Source organism: Pungitius pungitius, chromosome 18, assembly GCF_949316345.1.
Source record: "Pungitius pungitius chromosome 18, fPunPun2.1, whole genome shotgun sequence".
Lineage (NCBI taxonomy): Eukaryota > Metazoa > Chordata > Actinopteri > Perciformes > Gasterosteidae > Pungitius > Pungitius pungitius.
Window position 1 is genome coordinate 3,877,315 of NC_084917.1, and position 22,555 is coordinate 3,899,869.

Below are 22,555 nucleotides of genomic sequence, written 5' to 3' on the forward strand. Positions count from 1 at the left end.
CAGTTGTCTTTAAAGCCCTTTATTTTACCAACTACAGAGAAGATGAAATGATCAAGATGTCAAAGGACCACATGATGGAGAAACCAAACCTGGTTTAATGTGAGCTTTAAGGTCATCTTCAAGTAAGTGAGGCACGGCACAGTCTGACATTTGAGTCGTACAAAACAAAGTGTCCTCTTTGCAAATAGTAAAAATATCGCTCTGATAAACAAATGGAAACAAATGGTTTTCCAGTCAAAATGCAACATTGGTACGAGGCTGATTCTAAGCAACAGTTCCTTCCATGTTGTTGAAGATGTTTATTATGCTGCATGTAAGCCAAAAACACCTATTTTACTAATGTTTATGTAAAAGATTTATGGAGGCTATCCATTATTGAACACTTGTTATTATCTAATTTGCTGCGACGTGTCTATCTTGTTTGTTTTTTTTGTCGTATCACGTAGCGTAAAAATAATTACAACTTAAAACCTTTCCGCATAATGAGCTCAAAATAATTCTTTGAGAGATAATCAAACTGTTAAAAAAAACACAATTGGGCCACGGACGTGATGATACACACAGTACCGCGATGGTGATCACATGTGTATTGAAACAAATCAATCAGCACACACACACACGCGCGCACGCACACACACACACACACAGAAGCAGCTGGTGTCATGTTTTTTTCCTTGGTCCCTCGGCTTTAGTGTGGGTCGGCGCTGTGCTGCGTGCTGAACTCCTGGAAGTCCTCTGGGATGGTGTCTGCGGGAGGGAGAAGTAAAGCTAGAGTCTGAAGACAGGCGAGGACGCGCCTGTGCGCTCTATTCACCGACAGCACCGGAATCTGAAATCACCTCTCAGACACCGAGCCATGAAAGGAGACATGACAGCAAAACCATCGAGAGTGCACGCTCATCAAATAAAAAACCCACAACACAATAGACACCTGTATAGAGTACACACAGAATGGTGATTGGTGGGTTCCTTTTCTTACCGTTGCAGCGGTACTTCAAATTGGACCAGATGATGTTTTCCTGAGAGAAACAGAACACACCGAGTCGCCCTCCCCTCATGGTCGTGTCGATCGTGACCCCGGAGTCTGCCACCAGCTCCGTTCCTTCGTAAAAACGGGCCCTAAACCAAACCAAAAAAGAAAATTGGCTATAATGGCAATTATGCTCAAAATATTTTAGATTGCACGATAGATGTTGAGATTCTAGGAAGTTATTGGAAAATCCAAACCAATTAAACCTTCTGCGCCTCCATGGAATGGACCGTACCTGATGTATCCGACCTGTGGCCGGTGCTGCAGGTACCAGCGGTAGGACACCTTGTCCTTCCAGCCCACGTTCCTGGGGTCCTTCCACAGCAGGCGCACCTGGTCGTTGGTGTCTCCCGTGTGCCACAGCGAGTTCCTCAAGTGCTCCCCGGGGCCGGACCTGGACTTCACGGCCTGACGAACGGCGCCAGATAACAGAGAGATAGAGAGAGATGAGGAGGGATGAAAACGGGACGAGCGGGGGGGGGGGGGGGAATTTGGACGACCCGTGCTCTCACCTTGAGTTGGATGCCGGGCTCGGCCACGGCTCTGAAGGGGGTCGCCTGCCAGTAGGTCTGCTCGGTCTGCTTCCACATCACCACGTAGAAGGAGGACGAGTCCTGGTAGCCGAAGATGAAGCCGGCGTAGTCGTCGTCGGTCACCGTGTTCACGTGGAACGTTCCCTCAAAGTCCACGCCGCTGAACGCCGTGTAGCCTGCCGGCGGGAAGGCGACTCACTCAACACTAAATGCGTGTTTACTGTCACGTGTTCAACACAGCGGGAATGGTTCTTACCAACAGCAAGTCCCGGGTCGCTATTCATCGTCTGCACAATCTCCATTCCCTGCGCGGGAGACATTCATATTTTGTCTTTATTTATTTCTAATCTGGATTAAATCGATGTAGATGCATACAGATAAAGAAAAAGATTCACTCACCTGGTTCAAAACCACCCAGTTGGGGTCAATCTGGGCGTCGCCCTCGGGGTCGAGTACCACCGTCTGATAGGCCCTGAAGTCGGTCAGCGTGACCTCCGCGTTCTCGGGACAGTTGTCAATCCTGTCAATCACTTTGTCCTGGTCAAAGTCAGACTCGCAGATGTCTCCAACTCCGTCACCTGAGGGGACACGGAGGCGATTTAAAAGCCGTCAAAGTAAGGTAACGTGAGTCATTGTTTCAGTTGTGCAAAAACGCTGACTAACGGCGCTTGTGTTGTGTAATTCATGCAAAGTAATGCGCTCATTTGTGTCTCCCGCGAGGTCACAGCGAGGAGACTTCAGGACGGCCGAGGTGAAAACGCCAAAAAAGGGCCGACAGACTGTGAATACGAAACGGCCGCCAATGGGACGTCAAGGAAAACAACAGGCTGTGTTCGCTCGACACGGATGGCCATGAAGGGAGGCCGCGAGGCGCCGGGCACTCACTGTTGTCGTCGATCTGGTCGGGATTGGGTACCAGCCGGCAGTTGTCCGGACCCGGCGGCAGAGAGTCGGGGATCCCGTCGTTGTCGTCGTCGTCGTCGCACTCGTCGCCCTGGCCGTCTTTGTCGCTGTCCAGCTGCGAGCTATTTATCACGAACGGGCAATTGTCCTTGGTGTCCTGGTGACCGTCGCCATCGCTACCGGGGGGTGGGGGGGATGACACCGTCACGTGATGCAAATTTTTTAACAAATGGCCGTGGTGGAAGTTCAGCGGGTCAGGTGTCAGATCACAACAGCAATGTTATCACCTGTCTTGGTTTGTGTCACAGGAGTCTCCCACCAGGTCGTTGTCGATGTCGGACTGAAACAACAGCGGATGAGGAGCAGGAAAGAGGAAGAAAATCAGACAAACTTTTAAAAATAAAAACCAGCAGAGAACAATAATTTGTGAAAATATCAACTGGCACACATCTGAAACATCACCAGTAGCCCCAAAGAGACACAATTCGTCATTTAAACCATTGTTTTAAATCTACGACAACGAACATATAATCCATAAACATGCCATATATGTTTTTTTTAAATAGTCAATAGACTTAATGACGTGAGATGTTGAGGTGAGGCGAAAAGTAAAAATGTTCCCTTCGCCATGTAATGGAAGTCAAAATGGAAATGACTTTCCCCCCCACAGCCATCTGTCCCCCCGTCCTTCTGTCCAAGTGCGACTGACCTGGTTCGGGTTGGGGATGTCGGGGCAGCTGTCACAGGCGTCTCCCACGCCGTCTCCGTCCCGGTCCAGCTGGTCCCTGTTCTGGACACGCTGGCAATTGTCCAGAAAGTTCTTCAGGCCTTTGCTCAGCAGTCAACAAGGGATCTCAGTGTCATTAGGCTGACTCCTTCTCAGCAGTGGAAATATTTAACTTGGGTTTTATGACTTTTAAATGACATTTTTTGGGGGTTATTTTTCAAATCCCTTGTTTTATGGAGAGAATAATTGGCAGATTGGAATCCTTGGCTGCAGCAAAACAAAGTTAATGCCGAGCGGGATTATGAAGAAATATGGGTGTTGCCAATATGGAACCATAATTGTATGGATACAGTTGAAAAATTCCTCCCACTTAGTGAAATTAGTGAATTTGTATTTAATTAATTAATGCATAATTGAGACGTCACATCAGCTCCACTGTTCGATCGGCTGAATAACGCGCTCCTTGAAACCGGGCCACTAGGTTGCACTGTTGTATTTGCCATGAAGGCCGACAGCAGTCTGTGTTCAGACGTTATTTCTTATTCTTCAGAGGGAGGCAGCAGCACGAATGCATAATAAAGGTCAAGCAGCCGCAATAGATGAGAAACCATCTCCTCGCCTTTGGGGTTTTCTGAGGTGTAATCACGCTGGTGAATCATCAAAGCTTGTGTTCGCTCCGGGCTCTCACTGCTTTTGGCCTTAACTTTCTTCTTTTTTTTTTTTTTTTTTTTTGCAGTGCTGTTTAAAGCCTCGGCTGGCTCACAAAAACATCCATACAACCATGATTTTATCACGTTCCCCAAAAGCCTTCTGTCTACCTGTTTACCAGGTTTTACATGTGTAAGAGTGAGGTAGAAATGTCAAGGAGGGACCGCTGATGATACGAGCCTATTTGAGCTCCACCCCGCCTCCACCTCCGTACCGTCTCCATCCATGTCGTCGTCGCAGGCGTCCCCTTTGCCGTCGCGGTCGGTGTCCCTCTGGTCGGGGTTCTCCACCATGCGGCAGTTATCGCAGGCATCGCCGTGGCCGTCCTTGTCGGTGTTCCTCTGGTCCACGTTGGCCTTCAACCTGCAGTTGTCCTGAGAGCACAGAGGCCCCATTCGGGGTCAGAAATAAGGTTAAATAATATTAGTTATGAATGGTAGCGCCAGGTGGGCTGATATTCTTTTCTTTTAATTGCTATGCTAAGCTTTCAGAAGAACTTTGGGGTTTTTTGTTGGACTGCTTCTTGGACAAACAACACTCAGAGCTTGAGGAAACCTTTGAAGTAACACGGACTGAGTGAATTGATTCGTTTTGGAAACAACCAACCGATGAATCAATGAGGGAAATAATGTTTCATGTATTTGTTGAAACCGTTTCCACCAACCTGCTCGTTGAGGATGCCGTCCCCGTCGGCATCCTCGTCACAGGCGTCTCCGTAACCATCCCTGTCCGCGTCCTCCTGACCCGAGTTGGGGACGAACATGCAGTTGTCCTGTGACAGTAAAAAAAAAAAGAAGAAGAGTGAATTCAGGCCTGAATATCTCAGCAAAGTTGCATTTGCTGACAATTTGCACACCTCCCAGTTACCTTTTTACAGTTCACATCTTTGCACTTGAGTTTCTCATCCGGGTATCCGTCGATGTCTGTGTCCTTCCCGCACAGGAAGCCGTTCCCGGCCCAGCCGATTCCACACTGTGGAGGCGGAGGAAACTCAAGACATGCACGTACATGCAGCCGTGTGTGTGTGTGTGTGTGTGTGTGTGTGCGCAGGTAGTAAGCGGTTGGGGTGAGGGTGTGGGGGGGGTGATACCCTACCTGACAGTGGACCGACCCGTCCCTCTCCGAGCTGCACTGTGCGTTGGCATCGCAGGGGTTGGTCAGACTGTTGCCGCAGCTGATGCTGATCTCGGGCTTGCAGCCCTTCACCTGATCTCCAGTGAAGCCCGTCTTGCAGCTGCCACAGTGGTAAGAGCCCTGCGCAAGGAACCAGGGGCATCTAGCTTCGTTTGGACAGCAAACTCAAGTGGGATGGTTTTGTCCCCGCGTGTATTATTCTGTGGGGGGGGGGGGGGGGGAGGAGGGGGGGTGCCTCACCACAGAGTTGTGACAGACGGAGTTTGCGGCGCAGCCTCCGTTGTTGGGTGCTTTGCATTCGTCGACGTCGTCGCAGACCTGAAAGGGAATTTAGATCATTATCTTTTTAAGTTCCAATGATTACCGCTTGAAATACATAATGAACAGCGAGGAAAGCAAGTGCATCTGTTCTTTAGTACAATTATGCTTCTGATTAATTTCATTCCGATGGGTAAGTGTTTATTTTCTGATGATATAATAAGAAGCTGTGCTTGTTTCTTCTTCTGTTTCTCATTGGATCATCAGATAGATTCAAGATCCTGTGCTTCTTTTTTTATCATAGCTTTACACACACAAACTAGCTACATCTACATACATTCTACACTCTTATGTGCACAATAATTACCACCTTCATTTTAAGTTGATTAATGCCGTACTTTGCATGCATTCTTTATCTCATTTTTTTTTTAAATTCTGGTCTGATTTTGTGTTTAGTTGTCTTCCCTCTTTGACTCAGTCCTTTACCTGTTTGTTGGTCTGGGCATACACAACGCCCACGCCCTCCACCGCCAGGCCGCTGTAGCCCAGCGGACAGGCGTCGCAGCGGAAGCCCGGGGCGGTGTTCACACACTTCACTCCGGGGTAGCAGGGGTTAAACTGGCACTGCGGGAAAGGGAAGGAGGACACGAGGTCGGAGGAAAGCCGAAAAAAAAAAAACGTAAATGGTTCTCACTCTGCTTCTCTCCCCAAAAAGCTTTTAGAGTAGATGACACTTTGGCTGATGCAAAGAGAGAGAGAGAGAGAGAGAGAGAGAGGAGGCTGAGGGGGCCGGTCCTCATGAAAAGAGGTCAACGCAAGCACGAGAAGTTTAACAGGGAAATGCACCTCATTAAAAGTCATGCCTACAGGTGAGCTGAATTCCCCAACTTTTACCTGTGGCTTTTATCCCTAAACCCTTATTATACCACATTAGCTTGCGGAGCTTCGTGTTATGTCTCATCTAGTCATCTGTCACCTCTACGCCGCTTCACATGGCAAACTGAGATGTTCACTGCTGGAGGAAGGCAGAGTGGAAATAATACACACGACTGGAATAAACTGAAGGAAAAAAAAGGAGCCGGAGACGTTGAAGTCACGTTGGCAGAGTTGATATGACACAACTTTTGAATATATAACGACAAAGGAAAAGCACTATTTATGGTTTCGGCTTTTTTGTTGAACTACTTTCATACTACTTTCAACACCCCCAAAAAAGCTCGCAGCATTAGCGTGTTTTCGCTCTCTGCTCATTAAGTTGCTCAGTATTGGAAATGTGTTTGAAAAAAAGTAAAAATGTTTAGCACAATCTTTAGTTCTTTAACGTGTTGCTACACGTTTAACATGTCCATCTGGTGTTTGTTTCCACACGCACAATTGCCCCTGGAGGTCAAAAGGTTGACTCACAACCCCAATCTTTTTCCCCATTGAGACCAAATAAAAAGCCCCCAAAAAACACAAGAAGAAAACCCACAACCTGAGCTTTACCTCGTCCACGTCGTCACAGTTGAAGCCATCCCCGGTGTAGCCATCCGGACACGGCCCACACTCGACACCGTCCCTGGTCTCTATACACAGGTTGGCGCGGAAGCAGACGCCTGGTGCGCACCTGGGTTTCACCACCTCGGAGCCCCCGAGACCTTTCAACAACAGACGGCAATTTATTTCCTCCGGCACACACCAAAAAGCCTTCACCCAGGGCGCCGCGTTTGGAGGGACCCGTGATCTCACCGCAGGCCTGACACTCTGAGATGGTGTTTCTGAGGAACGACGTCTCTTTGACCTGGAAAGGACAAACACGACATTAAATGCGTTCGGGGTGAGCTGTCGGGAGTCCTTGCCCCAGGGGAGCTGTCCGTGGTAATCACCTGCTGAATGAGGACGTCCTTCAGCTCGTTTATCACCTTGGTTAAGTCCAGCATCTGATTGGACAGCTGCTTCGTGTTGACCCCTGGGTAAAAAAAGTCCTGTTAGTTTCTGTCGATTTTTCGCACGCCTGCGATTGTATTTGACCTTCTCTGTGAAAGAATCTCACCGAGCGTTTGGACGGAGTCTCTCTGATGAAAGTGGCAGTCTTGCAGCGCCGCGACGTTCTCAAACGTGTCCCCGACCACCAGCTTGAGCTCGTCTAAGCTCTCCTGTTCCAACCAAAAAACAAAAAAAAACATAACAGGTGAACATCCAAGACGTTTCTTGTTGAAATCTCCACGTCCACTTTTGGGCCAGAAAGGCGGCGTGTACGTTTTGCGCGTGCAAGCGAAGGGTCACCTGGTCCCTGGCCTGCATGGTCCTCAGCTCCACCGTCCCGTAGCCTGCCGGCAGACCTTGGAAGGCGGCGGGTAGGTCCCTGACCGTCTCCACCAGCCTGCAGTCCAGGTGCAGCTCCACCCCGCCCGGCCCGGGCGCCTGCATCCCCTTCAGGTGGAACAGCAGCCGGTGCTGTTGGCCGTCGGCCAGGACCAGGTTGTTGAAGGTCACCGAGCTCGTCCTCTTGTCACTCCGCAGGTAGCGCAGCACGGCTTTTGGAGGACGCAGCGGGGAGAGGAGGAAATGGCGAGAAAGAAAGTAGATTTTTCAAAATGAAGCATTTGCTTAACATGGGGGGGGGGGGGGGGGGGATTCGTGCAGTTGCAGCGGCTCTGAGAGGCTGTAACAACATCCGCATGCTAACAATGGCTCACATGCTACAACGTTTACCGCGGCCTCTGTCTGTCTTTCGTGGGGGTGGCTTACCTCTGTTGAGCTTCCCCATCACCGTGAACTCAAAGTACTTGCTGTTGTCCCGAGGGTTGAACAGGGAAAACACGCTGGTTCCGGTCTTGGGCTGCAACTTGAAGGAGGTTAGGATGAAAGCCTCGTGCACCCCTTGCTCCACCAGACCCCCCTGCAGCAGGTCTGGCAGGCAATCGGGCGAGGTGAGCAGATCGTAGACTGTTGACAGGTGAAAAAGAGAGAGAAGCGGTAATGCACATGAGTACTGGATGAGGAGGTAGGAATATTGTTTTCACAGGCGGCGGCGACGTGGCAGACTCAGAGTCCTCTTTTTAATAAAAATGACTTGAGAGCTGGAAGGATGTGCACGGAATCCGAAGTCCGCCATCTGCACGAATCATGAATGCACAAGCACCCCTAAAAAGCGGCCTGCAAGGCCTGCAGGCACGAGGCAGCGAAATTGCTCCCAAATGCTTGACAGGAGGTCAGCCATCTTCAGGCGGGATCGCGGAAAGCAAGAAAGCCCAGATGGAGTCCTCTTTTTCTTTTTTCTTTTTTAACCCCGTCTTACTCTCACCTGGCATTTCACGTGCCGCTTGGTTTCAGTTAAACGCGGGGGGGTTTAAAAGCCGATGCATTCAGATGGGACAAAGCCACATGTAAAGGCTGCTTTACACGGTGTTGTCAACCACCATTTGTCGCTGCCCACGTAGCCTGATTCAAAAAAACAAAGTATCTTTTTAACTCGGTGTGGGAAGGCCGAAAAATAAACGAAACAAGAAGTGTTTTTGAGTCCCCCCCCTCCGCCCCCCCCCCCCGTAACGGCACAAAGGCACGCACAGAAACACACGTTAAGCCCCACGGTTCATAAATCTTCTGCGTAGGGGGGGGGGCTTTGTGGGGGTCAGGGTCGTCTTACACGACCCTGAGAAAAGGGCCTGGTTTCACCGCCGCGATTAACCCTCCGATTTCAAGCGTCGTAGAACTAGTTCAGCTGAAAGCCACAGATTGGGCCGGTGCCGTGTCCTCTCCTTAACATCAGCGTATAAATACACCACCAGAAAGAAAAAAAGACTGATGTCGAAAAGCTGTGATTTACTTTTGTTTATCGTGGTCAGTGGAGCCAGCGATGGTGAAGTAACGGCTTCAGCATGTTGTTAAAACAAACAGTGAGGTCACACAGTTGAGACAAAAGCCTCCCAATAGGTGATATTTCGGGAGTTTGGCTAGCGGCGGAGACGAGTTGTGGTTACAGCACATCATCGAGTCTTGTATTTGAAATCCTGCTAAACGTAAATCACTCTTTTTTTTTTTAAACATTTAATCTGTTGATCTCATCCCCCCCCGGCGACGTCATCCTTAAGGACGTCGGTGTTGATCTGTTGCTTTGTGCTACTGAAATCACCGCAACATGATCTCCTTTACGAACCGATCCAGTCACGCGGGCAACTGGCCCGTTTGCGCGGGAAATGATAGATGATGAACTCCAATTAAACTGGACTTGTTTGATACACAACATCAGGCAACTATTGCCCGAAACCTCGTGGGGATTGTCGGGTTGATGGTGGGAGGTACGCCATCTATCACTGGAGTGGTTTGTAAGAAGCTGATAAACTATCACCCCCGATCTTTTCCGCATGGTCGCGCTCGGGTTTGGCGAATGACCTTGAGCACATTGTGTTGTGACTGTGAAAGAAAAAAAAAAAAAAAGAGGGAGAAAGGTGGAGGGGAGTTTAATGCCTCCGTGTGACTCGAAGTTCAATATTGCTCCCAGATTAACTCTGATGGTTCCCATGCGTGGCACCCGAGCTGGGCCAGAAAGTTGAAACCTCCCGAAGCTGAAATAATCAAGCAGCTGCGGCTGTGTGTATATGAACAGCAGGAGGACTTCACCTTCGCAGAAATGTGTTTACTTTCGCTCTTTGTTTTTGCCTTCTTCCTGTCAGAAACATGGAAATGCGTTCGGCTGCCTCGTCTCTCCTTCAACTGACATTTAGCATTTTATTCATATCTCAGTGAGTCTCAGGCGCCATGTCTAGTCCTTTGTGTTTCTTTATGCATGTGATATTCTCTTTCACAGTGCCTGCTTTATCCATTATGCATTGAACCAGTGTTGGAGCCATTAAATCTTTTTTTTGTTGCCAGATATTTAAAAAGTGGAGGATTACATCATGGAAGTCAGAAAAACTTTTGGCATTAAAATAGAATCAGAAACATTGTCTTTATGTTTGTGAGCTCAAATTTAGCCTTTTAATTTGGCCACTGCCAATCAATGAAAGTTTTTTTGAAAATGTTCTGACAAATCAAATAAACTGATATTAAAAGGGAAATTTCAAAACTCACCTAAAGCTTGTGCATCCACTTGTAAGCTCAGATTCAACAGCAGCTGCGAGGCCAGGATCAAGGCTGTCCACACACCCATCTCGTCCTTCTCCGGCTGGTCCCAGATCAGCACTTTCTCTGTTGGTGACTTTATCGATATATGCGACACGCAGCTTCGGACGGAGCCTCTGCGGTCCTCGCCTCCTCCTCTGGATTCAGAAGTGAGATGAGAGCGCCATTGGTGATCCGGATGGAAGTCGCTTGTGCGTGGGTCTGAGCCGGTCTGTGGACGTGAGGATCAAGGAGTCTCACTAGAGGAGGAGCCTCGGGGGCCCAGAACCTGCTTTTAAAAGCTTCCTCAGACGGCCCCATGGAGAGAAGGAGTGAACCTGCAGGATCTCTTTGCATTGGCTCCTGCTCCGGTGCTGCCAGGCCCCACGGGACCTTCAACAAACACGCCGCACACGAGTAGCTATTAATCCAAGCGGAGCCCGCGTTTGGCCACTGACATCATTTCTCAGCTTAAATTGAACGCAGAATATTTGGTCTTTTTGAGTTCATGCTTGAGGTGAACTTTAAAGCGTTTCCCGCTTGCAGCAATTAGACTTAAGGAGAATATTTCTCCTGCTCTGGGAAACAAGGGAGGCCTCGTTCACGTCTCTTTGCAGGAATCATATGAGACACCTTCCCCCGTGTTACCGTCGTAATCCTCCCCCCCCCCCTCCCTCCCCTCCGGGCACAGTCAGGAAATGAGCACAACAAGCCGCGTTACCCGGGCCAGCAGAGCTCCAGACAGACCGCCAGGCTCTCGCGGCCTCCAGCTCCTCAGCGAGAAGTCTGGCACCGGGCGACTTCCACCACACGGTTGGCAGCGAGGACGAGGAGGTTTTGGGGTCTTGATGGCGTTTTTTTTTGTTTTGTTTTTTTCCCCATTCCCAATATGTGCCGCTGAGTTGAATAAACAAAAGACTGATCTGTGATGATGTTTAAACCAATTCGACAAAGCCAATCCGCCAGGTGATGTTCTCGCCCTAAAAGGACAAACACGAGTATCCGTAGCAACAAACAGCAGCAAATGAGTCATGGTTTCCATTGGGCTGTACCGCAGGTGTTCCTCGCGGTTGGACCTGGACGCCGCGGCTCCGGTATTTTGATTGTGCACCGACATGGACTCCATCCAGTCGGGAGCAGAACACCCAGAGTTTTTTTATCTGCTGTCTGGTTGGTTTTTATCAGTGTTCCTTCGCAGCCGCCGTGGTGCCCGGATCGCAGAAAGCCCCACGGACCTCCGTGCACGGCCTGCTTGGAGACCACACCAGGACACAAAACCAGCAAACCTCTCTGACAGCATATCTGGACTATTTTTATTGGGGCGATACAGATGTGAGCCCGAATCCAGAGACTGTGCCATTCACCTCAACTCTTACCTCAGGCTTCTGCTGGTTTGGGTAACAGGACGTACCGCGGTACCGATGGAGCAGGCGTCCTGACTAATGAGGAACACTTATCAGAGACAAGAATGTGAAATAGGAAGCATGTGGGGAATTATTTGGGAACAAAAGGAGAAACATGCATGTTGCACCAATTAATACGTTATTCTTGTGTATATTTTCATCAAATCCAGCCAACGTTTTTGACAGTTTGTTTGCGTCCTCTTTCCTTTTGGTGCTTTCAGACAGTTTGGAGCTGCTACTTGGCTAAAAAGTGTTTATGTTGAGACAAGCTGGATGACGTCCATCTAGTCCTGCTCCCTAAATAACAAAATAAATCATCTTCTCGACATTACAAATGCTCTTGGACCGAATGGAAACTATTTGTCATCTTTATACTGCATTAGTGAAGGCCTAGACTTCATTGTATTGTTTATTCAACCATTTGTTACCGTACAAGACACTCGCCCCCCCTACGTCACTCCCAAATGGCCATCTTATACCCAGGCATCCCGTCTTCAGAGGCCTCCTCTAGTCTCTTCTTTTATTTCCTTTTAAATAGAAACCACACGTACGTTTTTACCACTTCCCTTATTCTTCCCCTGTATATATTTGACATCTCTTTGAAAGTTCTCCTCTTTAGCCTCTTCATGACTTTTCAACCCCATTTTTAATTCATTTTCTTATTTTACAAATGTTATTTATTTTATTAACTAAGTATTTTTATTTTGTACTGTTTCAGGGATCCTTCAGCCAACCAAGGTTAACCTCTCTTCAGTTCCTTCCTTTTTATAAACAGTACATCTATTGACTCCATTCCTGGTGGTGTAGGTTTCCAGAAAAGAGAAATGGAAAAAAAGACACACACTGGACACACTGTTTTATGAAAAGTTGACCTTTCTCACCTGAAAAGATTTCCAATGGTTCGGTTGACAAAAAGGATCTCGTCACTCGTCCTCCTCCCGTCTTAAAAGCAATCTTAATCTAAATGTTTGTTTTAGATGAATTGTTGTTCTTCTTTTACATCGTTGTAGATTACTTTATTGAGCTCAATTCATTTAATTGTCAATACGCTGGTGGTTTACATTATTTGCAGATTTACATGACTTTACATAGTAGTTTTACTCGCATACCAATGCAAATATTTCACCTCCTCTTAGTGCCGTCAGTTTATTCTACATCAAACAAATGAATTATTTGTTTCTAAAAAGTTTACAGATGTTGATTGCGTGAGGAAAAAAGAAAGGCATTATGTGACATTAAAGAAAACACCACATGAAGGTTCCTCTCCACAATAAATACTATCCTAAAACAACTCAAACCGGTGCCCTCGTGCTTGAGGACACAGACTTTTACGACGCAGCAGACCCCAGCTGGAGGTGACGTCTGAAGTCTCCACACTCGGGCCGCTGAGTGGTCGTTACGCGGTGGGACGCCGCGTCTAACAAGCGCTCCACTGTCTCACCTGATGAGGTTACGCAACAGCTGCGAGTCAGCAAGTCAAAGAGGGAGGGGGGGGGGGGGGGGGGGGGGGCGATCCAACACCCCATTAAATCTGCAGCATCTATCGGAACATCCACCCAGTCTGGCGCATGGGGACTCGCTCCAAACCCCCCCCCCCCCCAAAAAAAAATCCAGCGTTAAATTGCCTGAATTTTTGGTGTTGGACAGACTCTGAACTCAAGGCAGAGGCTTAATAAACGCACCCACATCCTGCAGCACATTAAAGGCTCCAAACTCTTGAGCCAAATTGGTGTGTCATGGTGGATGAGGCTGTCGAGTTCCCTGCAACGGTCCAGAACAGCAGAGAGGGCACGAATACGGATGATACAGCAAATGTCATGGCGGAAATCTTTTTTTTTCTGAGCTAATATGCAACAGAAAATCTTTAGAAATGAGCCACCGCTCGATACAATTGTTGATTCATTTAGCCGTTGGCCTTCGGCTCTTTAAAGTGAATTACCGCAAACATTTTGGCTTTTAGCTGAGTGTGAGTCAGAACATTAGTCTGGTTTTGTGTGCAAAAAAAAAGAAAAAAGACCATTGATAGATTATCTCAATTCCATTTACCTGACCGAACCTCTGTAGAATCGCTCAAAATGATCTCACTTTTGGACGCTCTAACATAAACTGTTGATGCCTCTCCTGGAAAAACACGGCTCTAATGCCTGAAGATTGATGATCGGTGCGCAGACGCACTCTCAGAGCGGCCTACGCGCCATCGCAACGGGGAACGCGTCGTCTCTAAAACAACAGCGTGCTCCGGGAGCACCTCACACTGCACTTTCTCCGCAGTGCGCGAGGTCACGCGGTGAAGGTCGATGTGTTTACCACGTGTGTCTCAGACCGCGTCCAGCTGCTGCTCCTTCAGTCACTCGCAGCAGCTGGACGCGCTCACGCCCTCTCCGGGCTAATGCACGTCACCTGCGACACTTCACAGAGGGGTTACAGGCTGCTGTAAATCTTCGCTGCAACTTGACCCCCCCTCCCCCCCGCTCCTTCTTGTTGTTCACCACCCACCGACGCAACCTTTTGCTGTTTCTCTGAACTTCCTCTCTCTGTTTTCTGAGAGGATCAAGAGTGAATGATCTCAACATATAGTTTTCTTTAGCTATAGTTTGTTCTTTGTGCATGTTAGCAAACGATGCCGCGCTAAAACCGGCTAAACAGCGCTAAAAACGGCTAAACAACGGCTAAACAACGCAAAAAACGGCTAAATAGCGCTAAAAACGGCTAAACAGCGCTAAAACCGGCTGAACAGCGCTAAAACAGGCTAAACAGCGCTAAAAACGGCTAAACAGCGCTAAAAACGGCTAAACCGCGCAAAAAACGGCTAAACAGCGCTAAAAACGGCTAAACAGCGCTAAAACAGGCTAAACAGCGCTAAAAACGGCTAAACAGCGCTAAAACAGGCTAAACAGCGCTAAAACCGGCTAAACAGCGCTGCCACGCATCACCGCAATGTGGATGTCGGCTTTTAGCCCACAGCCTTTAATAAGCCCGCGAGCGCGGCTCTAATGGCCAGGTTATGACTGTTGAAGAACTATTCCCAACGACGTTGTGTCTGACCGCGTTGGGAAATGTTAACAGTTGTTTTCCCGAACTGCCACTTTGAAGGTGGAGCGAACGGGGCAGCTGCCATTCAGAGAAGGCTTGCAGTTGTTCATACGCGAGGTGAAAGAAATAGTTGTCATGTTTAGGAAAAAAAAATACAAAATCCAATTCAACCCATTTCGTAAAGGGCATGAAGTGGGTGTGAATGTTGGATGGTTGTTTTGGAAAGAAATAGTTGGAAATGGTTCCCCGAATTCCAGCATTGGAGAGGCGGGACGGGGGCCTCGTGAAGCTGGACGTTCTGATGACGCATGCTGGCAGGTTTAGTGTTGTTTCCTATCTTCAGCATTCACCACGAACATACAAACTAAAATGGGGGAGGAAAAAAATAAACTCAATGTCCCATTTAAGTCAGCGTTCTAAATAGAAAAAAACAGTTGCACAACAACTTTTGAGAGGACAAAACACTCCTCCGCAGCTTGTTTTTGCACAGTTCAAACGGCGCTTCCACTGAGCCCCACTGAGCCTCCTTCCAGGTGCTCCCATTAATCCACCGTAGCTCTGGCACGTTAAGACCGAGCGTGTCTGAGCTAGAGAGGCCCGCCGTGCGGAGGGAACGCAGTGGGATTTTGTTCAGACACAATCAAACTGCTGCGGTGTTGTCAAGGGCGACAGAGTTTGAAATAAAAGGCCGAAGAAAAAAAAAGATGTCTTCTGAAAACGTTTGCGGCGGGGCATTCATTGTGCAATAAAGAATGTCAAATCACATCTGAAGGGGACGCGGTGATCTCCTCCTACTGACATCCTTTCATTCACCACAGTACTCCCCTGAAGCAGGCATCGCATTTCAGAGACGAATGTGTTTATTGTGCACGGGTCCAACTATTGGGGAACAAATGGTTTTTACCCGTTATGTGTTATTATTACGTGTCGGATTTCTTGAGTGGGAGAACATCATTCTCGTACGTGGAGTCACGGGCTACGATTCCCCTCCTGAAGAAGTGGTTTGGGAGGCGGAAGTCAGGCCACATGTGGTGAAGTGGAGAGTTACAAACGATTCGCCTTGTTCGAATGTCGACGGGTTTCTCTGTTGCATCCAAAAACCATTTGAAACGGGACTCTGTATATTTCCTGTCTGGCGGCGCGGAAGCAGGAGGACAATGGGTTTCCCAGAAAGAGTCACATGTCCGACCCCTGAAATGGAGACCGGGGGAACGAACAGATTTGTTCCACATTTGGTTTGAGCCACAGTGTCCTTGTGTTCTTCCACGAGCACCTACTAAGTCTGCAAAAAAAAACAGAAAAAACGAACACGTGGCATTTAAGGCGGTTCGCTGTAGTCATTGTACCACTTTCTTCAGGGAGGGTGACGCGGCATCCGCAGATCACAGGGCTACTGTGTGAAATCAGGGTGATTTAAAACAGCCGGTGGCACCTGTGACCGACTGTCGGCCCTCAAAGCGGAGGATAAACGGGTTTTAGGGGTGGGATGGAGGCTTCATCCACAGGCCGAAAATCATAGCTTCATGGATCAATCTGACAAACTGTCGTAGCTTTCATGACGATTTCTTTGGATGGTGATGAAACTGCACTCATCAAAGCCATCGTGGAGATCTGGGAACAGAGACAATTCATTTTAAAGAGACAATTCAATGGTTTTGATCATATTTTAGTTGATTTTAGTTTGATTTTAGCAATATTGGAAGCAAACACCGCGGCAGAGAGACCTGCACCCTGCGTAGTGCACCCTGGTCGTGGTCGGCCTGCGCGCGTAGTCCACAGCCGGAAGCTGTGTTTGTAGACAGTTGCCGTGGTTACGGCCGGCAATAAAGCTTTTAAGGAGCTTACCTTCTGAGCGATGGCCTCCGTGTGTTTTCACGCATCTGTTTTTGTTGCCGCCCACGAATATGTGACTTTGCCCTTTCCCTCCAACAACCGCTAACGCACCTCAGGCGGCTAAATCCCCTTTTGGGGGGGTTTGTAATTCATCACTTTGTGTAATTTAGCGTCTTGTCATCAGAACATGACATAAACACCATTTTGTCATAGTTAAAATGGTCCTACCACAAAACCATTTTATTGAAACCCTTAATAGCAACATAAACGGAAGAATGGTGATTGGACACTTTTGAAGCACTCTTAAAAATGTCACCTCGCTGCTGTTGTTCCTTGTTGTTTGAAAGTGACGTACTTGTACCCAGGCATGGTTCACACCTGGGTGTGTTATTTTGGAGGGGGGGGGGGGCTTTTGTGCTCTGCCAACACAGGCCCGTTGCTGCGTCGTCAGCTCCGAGTGGCCAGGCGTAGCTTTAACGAGCTCAGCGGGATTCCTCACATCAAAACACTCGGCTAATGGCGGATGAACTCATTGGGTTCGTTTGGGCCGGACAACAAATGGACGGGCTTTACACTCGAGGCAGCGCAGCAAAGCCTCGGTTTGCTTCTCAGTTATTTTCATGACGCGTTAAGAGGAAACGGCTCTCTGGTTTATGGGAAACCCATAAAATGCCAGACCCTTGACTGGTCAAGCAGCAGCGTGTTATATTTAAAAAAAAGGAAGACATTTGTGAGGTAAGGAATGACAAAAGCAGATGGAGAGAAACCGACTGATGATGTCATGCTAGACAAGAGGAAGAGTCGGTCATGGTGGCTGTCAGTAATAAAAACCACATCATAGAGCCTATCAGAACAAATCCAAAAAGTAATTTTCAGTGATTTACCTCATGTGGGAAAGGTAATACATTCTAGGCAGATGCTCGTGATGTCAAAGTCGAAGGGTTTGCGTTCAGTCTTAAATGATTTCCTGAAAATAATCTCCTGACAGAAGCGAAAAAATACATTTACCGGCTCAGTCTCAATGCAGTAAATGTGGTTGAGAGCGCTTCACTTTCCCTGCATTCATTGAACACGTCCAAGATGAGACTGTACGAGAAGAACAAAAGATCCAAGAGGCACATTAAAAGGTTTTGAGGAGTGAAGTTTAATGGGATCATGATTGTCTTCACCGGTGATCAGACGTTTAAATTTTGGTTTTACGGGACAAAAAGCACAACTAAAAGTCTCTGCGTCAGATACTGCGTCACTGCTCTTACACATACTCATCCGTATTGACAAATGACAGACTTTTTTTTATTTCCCCCCCCCCCAAAGGTTGGGTGAAAGGCTACCACATCTCATCTCATCCCACTTAGTCCCCAACCGTTTTCCTCTCATCCACTCCAAAGGGATTTCTTGTTCTAAGCGAGCTAAGACTCGTTCTCTCCTTCCTCTTGTATCCAGGGGGCCGATCTCCCCCTCTCCGGGCCGCGCTGGTCCAGATCGGCCTTATTCTCTTCAGGCCTCTGCGGCACGCAGCGCTAGTAGTAACTAGCAGCAGCAGCAGCAGCAGGACCGAGGCGGGCTGCAGGCCCACGTCACATGGCGCTGGTCGTGGAAGCGGCCAAACGCTTCCCTATGTAGATCCTGGAAACGACGAGAGTAAGTTTAGAACATTGCTAAACCTCTTTCGTCCAAACAGCAGTTTGGCATCATCAAAAAAAAAAAACGCTTAAAGTGTCTCACCCGACTCCAAGCGTGAGCAAGTGTGAAGCCAGCAGCGAGGGAACAAGGACGAGGAAGACATCGGAGGAGAAGATGCCCCTCTTCATCACCTCGGTCTTCCTCACGCTCAGGGAGCCTTGCTGCTTCGGGTGCTGAAACACAAACTCTCTGCGGGAGGAAGTAGCACGAAAAAGGGAGGACGAAAATAAACAAATAAATAAACGGACTGAGAATGCAAAGAGGGCCGCGAGGTAGAGAAACGGTTAGGAGCGACTTGTCAAACGGACACTGGGACGTGCTGTCAAAGCCAAACTAAAAAAAAAAAAAGACTCAGGTAAATTTGCAGCACTTAAATCTTAGTGAGCATAAAAAAATTGTTCTGTAGCGATTAAACAATTGCGATGCAACATGCTGATAAGTGTTCTTATTGCACCGCCGTGAGAGGTATTGATCTCCACATCAAACTCTTGGCAGGAAAGTGCTAATGCTTTCAAATCGTTTATCACCTTTATGTCTTTGTAAATGCTTCCAAAAACTCCAGTGACTTATGAATGTAGTAAAAAAAAAGAATGAAAGCGGACAAAATGACTATGAAGTAAAACGGGTGGGTGGGGTGGGGGGGAAGGAGTGCCTACTTTGGTGGCATATTTTCAGGTCGACTGGACCAGTCCCACACCCAGTCAGCGTCCACTCTGCGCTCAGCGTCCTCCTGCAACACACAAATAGACTTTAACCCGAAGAATCACTCATTCTGACATCTACAATTGGCAAAGAGGTTTAATGTCTGCAAGCTGATCAGCTTTAATAAACGCAAATGAGCAGGAAAGGAGGAAATCAATCATTTAAAAAAAAAAAAAAGGTTTTATTAAAAGTAGACTGTTTTTGAGCTGTAGTTAATTGGCTCAAATAATGAACCCAGAGGGAGGTCATTTCATAACAAAATGAAATGTCTGTTGTGATTAATCCGTCCTGGATTAGGATGAATACCTGGATGGTGATGCAGTCACTGTCCTGATCACTGGTGGGTCTCGGGGAACCGGTGGACTGCGGAGTCCCCTCACGTGTCGGACTGTGGATCACAAGCAGAACTTTTGCAATGTGGGAAATAGCAACAAGATGCGGACTGACTGCATTAAAGCTTCTGCTTAACCCCCCCCCCCCCCCCCCCAAACAACAACAACAACAACATAACCCACACAAACACACTGCACATCACCTGTCTTTGCTCCTCTCGCACTCCAGCTGGGCCTCCAGGAGGATCCTCTCCAGCTCCCCCTGCAGGGCGGAGGAGATGCTCTCCTCCTGCGACCCCGCCGCGGTGATCAGCTCCTCCAGCTCCACCCAGGAGCCTGAGGAGGAGACAACAGGAGGCGCGGAGTTTGAAACGGGCGGGTGACAAATGTCACGCTGCGACGCGTAAAACAGGGGGGAGGTGAGGCTGGTGTGGGACAAAATATTCAGAATATTATATTAGATTTGATATGGTTTCCCCCCCTTACTGCCCACTGTATCTTCAGTTGCCCTCAATAACCCAGTAATCCCACTAACAAGGCTTTAGGATGCATCGTATTTCACTCAAACAATAGACATTTTTATGTGAACAATCCAATTAGTTTAGTCCTATGACGTTGCATCTTTGGTGTGCATTGACAATGATGCGTGTTGACGTGTGTCGACGTGCGCGGCGGCGCCGCGGATGTCCTGACGTGACGTTAGAAGACAAGCGGGACGGTGACCAGATGGACAGTGTGGTGCAGAACGCACACGCGCACCGACACTTTGACGAAGAGCGAAGCCAGAATCCACGTCCACGAAATAAATGACTTTGGAGACCACGCGCAGCCCAGGAACGAATGAACGAATGAATGGTCACTGCTGTTCATGAGGAGGAAGAGATTCACACACACACACACACACACACACAGTAGGGCAAGGCTAACGCAGGCTGACAGCATGCTTGCTTACGTAAGAGCTTATTTCGGTTGGAGATTAGCCATTGGCCCTCTGCTGTCCCCCCCCCCCCCCCCCCCCTCCTGGTTCTCCTTTATCCCTCTGTGACACGGGCAGCATTTAGGAAATATCAACACCTCATCTGCCCTCCCCATCCCGTCTGACCGCTCTTCACGCAGGTGTTGGACACTCTAATCACCCAAAAAGCAGCAGAGGGGACGGAGGCAGGAGTGGGCGGAGAAGTGGAGGGACGCGACAGCAGGGAAACTGTTGCCCCAGTTATTTCTTCTATTCATGTTGCTTTACAGAGGGGAGAAATGACGTAACGGAGTTGTTGTCTGACTTGTCGGTCATCATTCTGAAACACTAAATCACTTTTGCAATCCCTTACACGTTCATCTCTGCCAATGGCAAATCGGCTTTATGTAACGTGGACACGAGATGGAAGCTCATTAAACGCTTTATGCAATTCAAAAAGACGCGTTTTGGGCCTCGTCTATAAATGACTTTTCATGCAATTGTTTGATTTGAAAGCAAAGGCTCTTTTCTTCTTGAGTGACTTATTTGCGCCGGACTTGAGAATTTAATATTTGCATATCGGAAGGTATTGAAAGAGTTCAAAAATAGAGAGAAGCTGAAGTCTTGTGTAAGTAAGAACAAATGACTTGAAGAAGTGAAAGTTGAGGGGTTTTTTTTAGAAAACATGCCACTATTAAATTATAAGTTGAAACCACACTGAAATTTACAAAACAGAAAAACTGTTAGTCTCCGGATTGTCAATTACATAAAATAATTTTCAAATTCCTGGATTTGCTGCAATAATGGCGTCTAATACCCCTGCCCTGCCTTTAAAGAATCAAGTTAAAGCTCATCAAGACGTTCCCGGAGTGTCCTGCTCCCTCAACATCATTACCCAGCATCCTCTCTGCCAGGCAATGAGCTCGCGGCACACTGCAGCTGTAAGCCTCGGGAAATCTGCGCATCTTAATTGGCTTACAGAGAAACAAACAGGTGAGTCGGGGAATCCGTTTACACAACAACGACGCAAACAACACCTGCGGCCTCTTCCCTCGGCGACGAGATGCCGCGCGCCTGCACCGGTGATGGGATGATGTCACGTCACAACTGCCGGTGACACAGTGAATCGGTTTTGGGTCGATAGTTCGCGTTTTTTTGGGGGGGGGGGGTGAATTCCATCCGCTTCCCTCCCCTGCGGGCGATCCTCGGACAGCAAAACAAGGCAAGCAAACAAACGCCACGATGCGCGACAGCGCACAACCGCCCGGTTGGCCCGTGTACCGGCGAACACTCACTCACCGTGGAGTCCGTCCTCAGGAGCCTGCGAGCCGGGCAGAGACATGGCTGCACGCCGTGGTGTGGATGGAAGGGTGCGCGCGGGTTTGTGCCTGGTTGCGCTGTTCTCTCCGCCGCTCTGGAGTTTGTTGTTGTCTAAAAAAAAAAAAGAGACACCGGGCACTGACGCTGTGCTAATCCCCCCCCCCGCCCCCCGCCCCCCCAACCAACCATCCTCTGCTCCCTCCCCATCCCGTTCCCACGGGCCAGGATGGATGAGGTAAACAAAACAAACCTCAGCCGGGTCACACGGTGCCAACAACCAGGCACCAGGTGTGCGCCCTAGAAAATGAACCCGAACCACCGTTTTGGAGTCGACTTGATCCATCAAAATATATAAATCATAGATTTACACTTCATTACATTTTGTACAATTTGACGTGAAACGACACAAACGCCACTCTGCTTTGGTACAACACGTCATCCCTCATGCAAGGTGCCACCAGGCAATCGGGAGACCAACTAACGTTCCCACTACGTGTCACCTTCACTCCGTTGGCGCAGCTCGGGGAGACATTATGGGGTTAAGTGCCTTGCTCAAGGACGCGGACGAGCGGAGCTGGGGATCCTCTGATTGATTGCAGGACCGTAACCCGGTGACCAAATCACGGATTTATCCAAGCTCACCGTTTGAGGAGGATTACGTAATCTAGTGGCAACTGTTATGTAATCTGCATTTCTGGCTCTGACCCTGCTTCAAAACAACATGATCAAAATGAGTAACTCTGCAAAGCGCAGTTGTTTACTGGTGTAAAGACAGGGTCAAAACCAGGAGGACAAATCCATCAAGGGCGGCACTTAGCGATCCTCGGCCCAGTAGCAGGCCAACAGGCACTTGGCGATAACACACTAGAAGATCTGACCGAGTGGACGTGAGGGGACCTAAATGGTGAGGGACTAATGA

At 48.4% G+C, this 22,555-nt stretch overlaps 2 protein-coding genes across 2 annotated transcripts; both read right to left on the reverse strand.

Annotated features, from left to right (window-relative positions):
- Positions 1-417: 417 nt before the first annotated feature.
- Positions 418-10,645, reverse strand: thbs4b (thrombospondin 4b). The gene is made up of 22 exons (XM_037484944.2): positions 10,346-10,645; positions 8,024-8,221; positions 7,559-7,809; positions 7,326-7,428; positions 7,159-7,241; positions 7,022-7,073; positions 6,779-6,930; positions 5,780-5,917; positions 5,276-5,353; positions 4,997-5,155; positions 4,769-4,873; positions 4,566-4,673; positions 4,116-4,275; positions 3,176-3,294; positions 2,754-2,806; positions 2,449-2,642; positions 1,963-2,141; positions 1,820-1,868; positions 1,543-1,739; positions 1,266-1,438; positions 980-1,119; positions 418-747 (listed from the first exon to the last, which is right to left on the reverse strand). The coding sequence occupies exons 1-22, from the start codon at positions 10,422-10,424 to the stop codon at positions 689-691; spliced, it is 2,829 nt and encodes a 942-aa protein (XP_037340841.2). The 5' UTR covers positions 10,425-10,645; the 3' UTR covers positions 418-688.
- Positions 10,646-17,768: 7,123 nt separating this feature from the next.
- Positions 17,769-21,766, reverse strand: zgc:73226 (uncharacterized protein LOC402792 homolog). The gene is made up of 6 exons (XM_037484145.2): positions 21,616-21,766; positions 19,565-19,697; positions 19,336-19,417; positions 18,984-19,057; positions 18,370-18,516; positions 17,769-18,270 (listed from the first exon to the last, which is right to left on the reverse strand). Exons 1-6 carry the CDS (start codon positions 21,656-21,658, stop codon positions 18,222-18,224), a joined length of 528 nt encoding a protein of 175 aa, XP_037340042.2. The 5' UTR covers positions 21,659-21,766; the 3' UTR covers positions 17,769-18,221.
- Positions 21,767-22,555: the final 789 nt, after the last annotated feature.